Source organism: Brassica napus, chromosome C5 (genome assembly GCF_020379485.1).
Source record: "Brassica napus cultivar Da-Ae chromosome C5, Da-Ae, whole genome shotgun sequence".
NCBI lineage: Eukaryota > Viridiplantae > Streptophyta > Magnoliopsida > Brassicales > Brassicaceae > Brassica > Brassica napus.
In genome coordinates, this window is record NC_063448.1 from 15,269,768 (window position 1) to 15,277,102 (window position 7,335).

The following is a 7,335-nucleotide window of genomic DNA, read 5'->3' on the forward strand; positions in this document are numbered from 1 at the left end:
AATGGTTGGAGTAGGAGATGTAAAACTTTATATATAGTGATTAATAAACTAATTTGGTATAGTTTAAGTATTAAAATGAAATGGTTTATTAACTCAATGGAATATATAAACGCTAGTAATAGTTGATTAAAGTTTTATATATATGATATGCAAAGAGGTTAAATGTTTCATCTATGAAAGAGGGTGTAAATTAAAATTTAACTATTAATAATAATATTAGATTTGTGTTAAAAATTATTGACATAAATTGTAATATGACATGATAAAAACATTTAAAGTTGTGACCTTTCAGAGCTATTTTAAATTTAAAAATCACACATGTAATGTCATGATTTATGTGTTCAATAAATAAGATATTTTTATTTTAAATTCTAAATAGAAATGGATATTGCTTTCCAACAAAATCTTTTTAAAATCTTTGTATTTTTTTTTGAAAATTAATAAGTTTAAGTTGTTATTATTATTAAAATGTTTACTATGGAATTTTTAATTTTCGTTTATAAATCAAAACTAAAATAAATTTAAATTTCTGATTATATTTCATGATAACTAAAATTTAAATTAAACAATTTTTTGTAATAAATTTTAAAATGATTCAGAATAGATTTTTAAGAGATTTTGTTAGAATTTTCTTAAATAAATATTTGTTTTATTTCAAACTAAAAATAAAGATATTAAAAGATATTATAATGAAATTATGTACATATGTTATACAGTTGCGTTGATGAAAACTAATTAAATAGCCAAATAATTTTCCAAATGTAACCTATTAGAGGATTATCATTTTTAGGAATTATCATGAATAAATTATTTTTTTTTCAAAACTGGAGATGAATGGAATAAGAGAAATTATGGAATAAAAAATAGAATTTTATTCCACTCATTCTATCTAATTCATGAACATTTTTAATCACAAATGTTTTATAACTACATTATATCTTCTTCCGTACATTCCATAAAAAATCAATGAAATAAGATATGTTTTTTGGTTTCATCCAAATGGTAAAGGAAAAATTGGAACCTACTGGAATAAATCTTTTCATATTATTTTATTCCAAAAAAATTGTAATCCCTTACACCCTTAATGTCCTCTTTTGATCTCACCCCTCGAGTAAATTCTCTAACAAAGTGGCGACTGGCAAGTGCTCTATTTTACTTATCAATACCACCAATATTCTTTTGGAGTAAGGAGTAATCTCGCTCCCCTATTCTTTCCAAGTTCGATTTCCACTTGGAACAACTTAGTGGTCGATCGTGCTCAAGGCTCACCCTTGAGATTGGGCTTTGACCCAAAGTTTATTTGGTAGTCTGCTCAGTGATCGGTCGTGCTCACCCTTGATATTAATTGGACTTGTCAATGAGTACGATTGCCCATTTTGTCAATCTTCTCGACTGAATTGGACTGTGGAGTACTGTTTGTAGAGGTTGTGATGTCATGACCATAATTGAGTGTAATTAGAAGTAAGGTCAGTTTTCGAGCGGCGGTTATGACCGCTAACGCTAGTTTCTCCATAACGGTGTATCTTGTCTCGACATCCACCAAGGACCTACTTATGTAGTATATTGGTATTTGCTCTCCGCTTTCTTCGTGAATCAGTACTCCGCTTACTGCGTGTTCGGAGAGTATGGGGGCTCGCGTATATATGCTTTAAGTTCCCGCGTTCGGGGATAAAGCTCATTTTTGCTTGATCATCGGGGTTCATGAGGATCTGGTTATAGCCGGAAAATGCATCCATGAAGGAAAGCAGTTCATGTCCAGCTATGGCTTCTACCAGTCGGTCGATATGTGGTAACGAGAAACTGTCTTTTGGACAAGCTTTGTTGAGATCGGTGAAGTCGATGCACAGTCTCCATTTTCCATTTTTCTTTTTTACTACAACCGGGATTGCGAGCCAATTAGGGTATTGAACCTCGCGAATGTTACACTAAATTGGGTTGGTTTTCAACTTTTACAAATAAAAGATAATATTTATAAAATTAGAAAAGAATATATCAAGAATATTTCTTTTTAGAGGAAGAAATAGAAGAATATATTGGAGACAAATCCATCTTTATTATAGAATTTTTATATTTTAGAAAAAAAAATAGTAAAATACAACGGAGATGGTTTTAGGCACCCGGTTAATCAATGACCGGCTATATATTATGGGGTGCGTTGCTTTATTTTTTTTCAAAAATATGAGATGTGCAAAAGGGTCTTTCCGTTGATGGACAGGTTGATTGACCCATTCATTTTCGGGCCAGGTTTGTTCTAAAATTATCTGACACAAAGGTATGGTTCCGTATGAATCCATATAAAAACAAACATTGCTTTGGTCCCTCCATCTCACTCCCTTGTATCTCCATCGTTGATCCTCACCAACATTTATTGATATTCTGGATTACTAATTTAAATCCATACACGAAGCTTAAACAGCTTGTTCTGTCTAAGATTTGAATTGATAGTTAGTTATATCTGGTCATAGCAATAACTGTAAGCTTAGAGCATGGTTATTGGTTAGAAATCATGTCAGTTTCTAAAAGAAAAAAAAATGATATTAAATTTGTTTATTTGTGTTTAATTATAGTGGACTGACATCTTTTGGTAGAAATTTTAAACAGAAATTTGGGAAAAGAAAACAAAACAAATACTACTTTTTGTCCCCTTATAATTAAAACCAAAATCTTTGTCCCTATAGTATAAACAATAATGCTAATCCCGTTTTGTCCTTTCTATTAATTTTGAAATACATATATTAAAAAAGTCATGTAATTTACTCAGGAAATAATTAAGAAGTAAAAAAAAACAGTTACAGAGTCAAAAATCATAACATGTCGTCGACTCAGGTTTTGCTTTCTCTCTTACGAAGAGGCGGCGATTAGGTTTCGTTATCGCCACCATCTTCTCCGGCCGTCTTAGTTTGTCGTAGACCTTGAACTCATCGTCACATCTCTACTTCGTCCTCATTCTTTCTTCTCTCCTCTATAAACACGACAGAGTAGGATTACTTTGCAATCTCCGCCGGCTACAATTGAAGTTGTTCAAGCTCGGGAGAAGCTTCTTGTCGCTGATAAAGGACGATTAGCTTCACGTTGTTTTTCTCTTCCTCTTACTTCATCTCGGTACCAAAATCTTTGAGGTTAGGGTTTCGAAATCCCCTTTATGTTTTCTTGATGTGTTGATCTTAATTTCTTTATTTGCATGCACTAGGAAAAGATTTAAGTTGTTCTACGGACGAAGAGATTGACGTTGTTCGATTTTCATCTCGGTTTCTCTTTCCCTAAAATTGAAGGTAAGGTTTTGAGATCCCCTTTTCGATTTTTTTTTATTTAGTTGATGTTCATATCTTACTAAAAGTTTGAATGGAGTAGAAATCAAATTGATTCAAGTTTATTGTTTGAAATTTATTTTTTGTTCGTTATGTACTAGGAAGAGATTGAATTGTTTAAAAACAAATTAATTCATGTTGATGGTTTTCATTGTAGATTGCGGTTGAGTTGATTGTGAGTTACATGGCAATATAAAGTGTTTACTAGTTTGATTGCGAGTTATAGTTTGATTTCCTTAAGGCATTGCTAACGAGTTGAAGTTATTGCTTTTATGTTTTATAGGAATGGCATATGAGTTTCCACAACGCATACTTGAAGAAGGATCTGAGACGCAAATTGATAAGATTAACAACACATGTAGACTTACAATTCTGGAGGAAGTGAAGGGTGTTCTCAACATTGAGTATGACGAAGTTTTGAAAGATCCTGTCTTCGGTCCGCTTTTGGCAATCATAGAGAACAAGCTCATCTACTCAGGGAAGATCATTCACAGCTTCATATGCAAGCAGCTCAAGGTTTCGAAGCTTCACGAGCTGTGGTTTCTATTTGCAAAGAGGCCTCTTAGGTTTTCTGCGCAAGAATTTCATGCTGTGACAGGATTGAAGTTCAAAGATGAACCTGACATAAACTTCAATGATTGGAAAGATGATAAGGGGTTCTGGAGCAATGTGCTGAGGAAAAATAGAAAGGTCAACTTATTCATGATAAGGACGAAGCTTCTTCACGAATGCAACAAGTGGACGTATGTGGACAGGGTTAGGCTAGTGTATCTATGTGTCATACATGGATTCCTCATAGCTAAGGATTCAAGAGTGTTCATCCCTCATGAATACATCCGTTTGGTGATGGATTTTGAGAAGATGAGGATGTATCTGTGGGGTCTTCACGCGTATGACGAGCTGCTTGCATCAACACTCAAAGCAAGGAGAGATTTGCATCTGAAGAACAGTTACGTGTTGGATGGATTCTCCTATGCGTTTCAGATATGGGTTATGGAGGCAATCCCAGACATTGGTAGTATGGTGGGTAAAAAGATAAAAAAAAACATGACCAAAGTGAGATGTAGGAATTGGAAAGGAAGTGGGAAAGTTTCCTATGCAGATATCAGCAGCCTAGAGTCCCACTTTAATAAGGTGATAAATTTTTAAAAATTATATTCGGTTGAGTTAACAAACAAAGAGTAACTTTATTGTTTGGGTTTGTTCTTGTCAGGGAGAGCTGTTCCCATTTATATCTACTACTGGGAACAATGATGTGGTTGTTAGCACTGAGTTCTATAGGGAAGATGAGAAGAAAGATGAACGAGTTGGTCGTATTGTTACTCTTCTCAATGCCAAATAGGATTGGACGGAATTCGTATGGGAAGTCGAGGCTTTGCCTCCAACTTTGGAGCTTTCTGATTCAGAAAAGGATGGAGAGAATGTTGAAGTCGAAGATGTCACAGATACACATGTAGAGGAACCGGCTGTTGTTGCAAGAAGGGGCAAGCGTAAGCTAAATGATCCTGGTGCGGAGGCTCGAAAGAAAGAATTGCTTTGTCAACGGGCGGGTGAACATAACACTGGTATCTCCAGTGGAATGATGACTTTCATTGAAGGTTTGTTCACCTCTGCTTTCAACTCTTTCAAGGAGGTGGTGCAGAATGACATCCAAGAGCGTTTTGAGAACGTTCAGAAAGAGATGGCCGAGCTCAAGCAAGCGGTGTCACAGATTCCGGGTCCTTTAGTTACATTGGGAAAAGACAGCGCATCTAAGATTCCTTGTCCTTCAGCAACAATGGGGAAATCATCACAGAGTCTGTGTCCTGCAGCAACAAAGGAAAAAGGCAAAGGTAAGGTTGAGGAGAGTGTGGTTTCTCCTACGGTTCGTCGTAGCCCTCGGCAAGGAAGAAAGGTAACCATAAAATGAAGCTTTGTAATATGTCGGACTATCTTTTTGTTGTAATTTTCTCTTGACTCTTTTGTAATGTCATTGTTGTTTGCTTGTAATATCGGCTTGTTGGAAATCAGCTTGTAATGTATTTTGGTGTTTACTATGAAGTGAACTTATGACTATATTGATGACTGTTTTGGCTAATAATGTTAAGTTTGGTTTTATTAACAGGAGATTGAAACCGAAACTGATGATATGATGGATTTTTTGAAGAATTTTTCACAATCATCTACCCATGGGGAACTTTCATCGAAAAAAGAAGAAATGAGCACACAAGAGTATTTACAAGACGCCATGGGGAACCTTTCTCAAGTATCCCATGTTAAAGGTTTCGATCCCTCACAAAAAACGAGTGATGAAGAATCACCTAAATGAGTTACTCCATTATCATCCTTGAAGCCTGGAGATTGGAGAACACCCACTCTCAAAGATATGGAATTACCTGAGGACCGGGTGAACGACGACGACTACTCATTAGTGTTTGTCCCTGAGGATTCATGGGCCAAACTGATTCATTGGTGCTCAACTACCAAACAGTAAGTCTATGCCTTCCCTCTATGTTCTAAATTCAACAAAATTTTAATTATATGTTGCATCGCAGGTACCTTAAAATTGGACCTTCTATGTACACAACTAAGTTAGCAGAACGTGTTATGGGACCTGCAGTGTGGCTGCAAAATCAAGTAAGTTATACATTACTTTGCACGCCTACTTACTGTTCTTCTTCTTTAGCAACACGCCAACTCACTCTGTTTGTATCATATTTTTAAAGAAATTGATGCTATGCTCTTCTTATTTCGCGAGAGGACTTCTTTGCGACGATGGAATCCATCCAAAGTAGCTTTCATGAGCTGCATATTCAGTAATCAAATGAAGAATTCTTACATAGAGTTCAAGAAAGACAGAAAAAAATTCAGGGTAGAAGGACTACTCCACCAATACGGAATTGGTGAACTTCCTTCACACGGACGAACAAGATCAGTGTGGGATCTTGATGTCAATTGTATGTATGTGCCTCTTCTTGTACACGGTAACCACTGGATCTCTATGTGTGTTAACTTTGTTACTCGTTCCATAGAAGTTTTTGACTGTGCGGGACTGAAACACAACAAGGACTTGGAGCCATTTGCCCATCTCATCCCTAGAATTGTTAAAGCCGTGCAGTCTTCAGAGAAGAGGGGATTTACCGTAAAGCCCTATGATGTCACTTACGCTCCAATGCCCTTCTTCCTAAACAAGACTAGCAGCGATTGTGGAGTATATGCATTGAAGCACATTGAAGCACAACTTCTAGGCATGGACTTAACGTTGGTGAATGACGACAACATTCGTGAAGCTCGCCACAAGATTGCTTATGACCTATGGGAAGCTGCTAATGATCCTGAGCTTATTTCGAGAATGGGAATGTTTGTTCCTCCGAAGGCTACAACTTCTCCTACGGTTGAGATTGTATAATGCTATTTTCACTGCCTTGTTTACCAAGCAGGCTGTTATTGACGTTTTTAGTTACTCTTATATGACTCGTAACTAGCATTGGTTTGCATCTCTTATGAGGAATTTGAATCTATTATTTAGCATTTGATTTGAGTCTCTTATTTAGCATTGGATTTCATACACGAGAACAAACAAAGGCATACATGATCTGAATCTAAATGGTCTTATTTGACTCTCTTATTAAAGGCTATTGTAGCAAACAAAATTTTTAAAAATAAAAATGGAGATGAGGGGCATCGAACACTTCACTTGGGTTTTTATAAGTCCAACATAAACCACTGGACTACTTGAAACTATTGAGATTACGGCAAGAAATGAATGTAAATGGTCTTATTTGATTCTCTTATTAAAGTCTATCGTAGGAACAAAATGGAGATGGAGGGCATCGAACACTTCACCTACGGTAATTGTACCGACAACATAAACCACTGGACTAATTGAAACTATTGACATTAGTGGCTGATTACAAAATTAAATAAAGTGAATCTAAAGTAAGCCATACAACATATCAACCCTTAACGATACCCTAAATGAATCTAAACTAAGCCATACAACATATGAACCCCTAATGATACCCTAAATGAATCTAAACAGGGAGCC

The 7,335-nt window shown here is 35.7% G+C and overlaps 1 protein-coding gene across 1 annotated transcript; it reads left to right on the top strand.

The window, feature by feature from the left end:
* The first annotated feature begins 3,593 nt into the window (after positions 1-3,593).
* On the top strand, positions 3,594-6,696 carry LOC125587102. Its single transcript, XM_048757249.1, has 7 exons — positions 3,594-4,442; positions 4,522-4,614; positions 4,651-5,202; positions 5,413-5,553; positions 5,641-5,777; positions 5,843-5,924; positions 6,118-6,696. Exons 1-7 carry the CDS (start codon positions 3,594-3,596, stop codon positions 6,694-6,696), a joined length of 2,433 nt encoding a protein of 810 aa, XP_048613206.1.
* Positions 6,697-7,335: the final 639 nt, after the last annotated feature.

Excerpts from the sequence above, each read along its gene's own strand:
- LOC125587102 (XM_048757249.1), top strand. The coding sequence starts at position 3,594 with ATGGCATATGAGTTTCCACAACGCATACTTGAAGAAGGATCTGAGACG. Across the intron at positions 5,554-5,640 it reads CCATGGGGAACCTTTCTCAA|CCTGGAGATTGGAGAACACC; the intron begins GTATCCCATGTT and ends TCATCCTTGAAG. Across the intron at positions 5,925-6,117 it reads CAGTGTGGCTGCAAAATCAA|AATTCTTACATAGAGTTCAA; the intron begins GTAAGTTATACA and ends AATCAAATGAAG.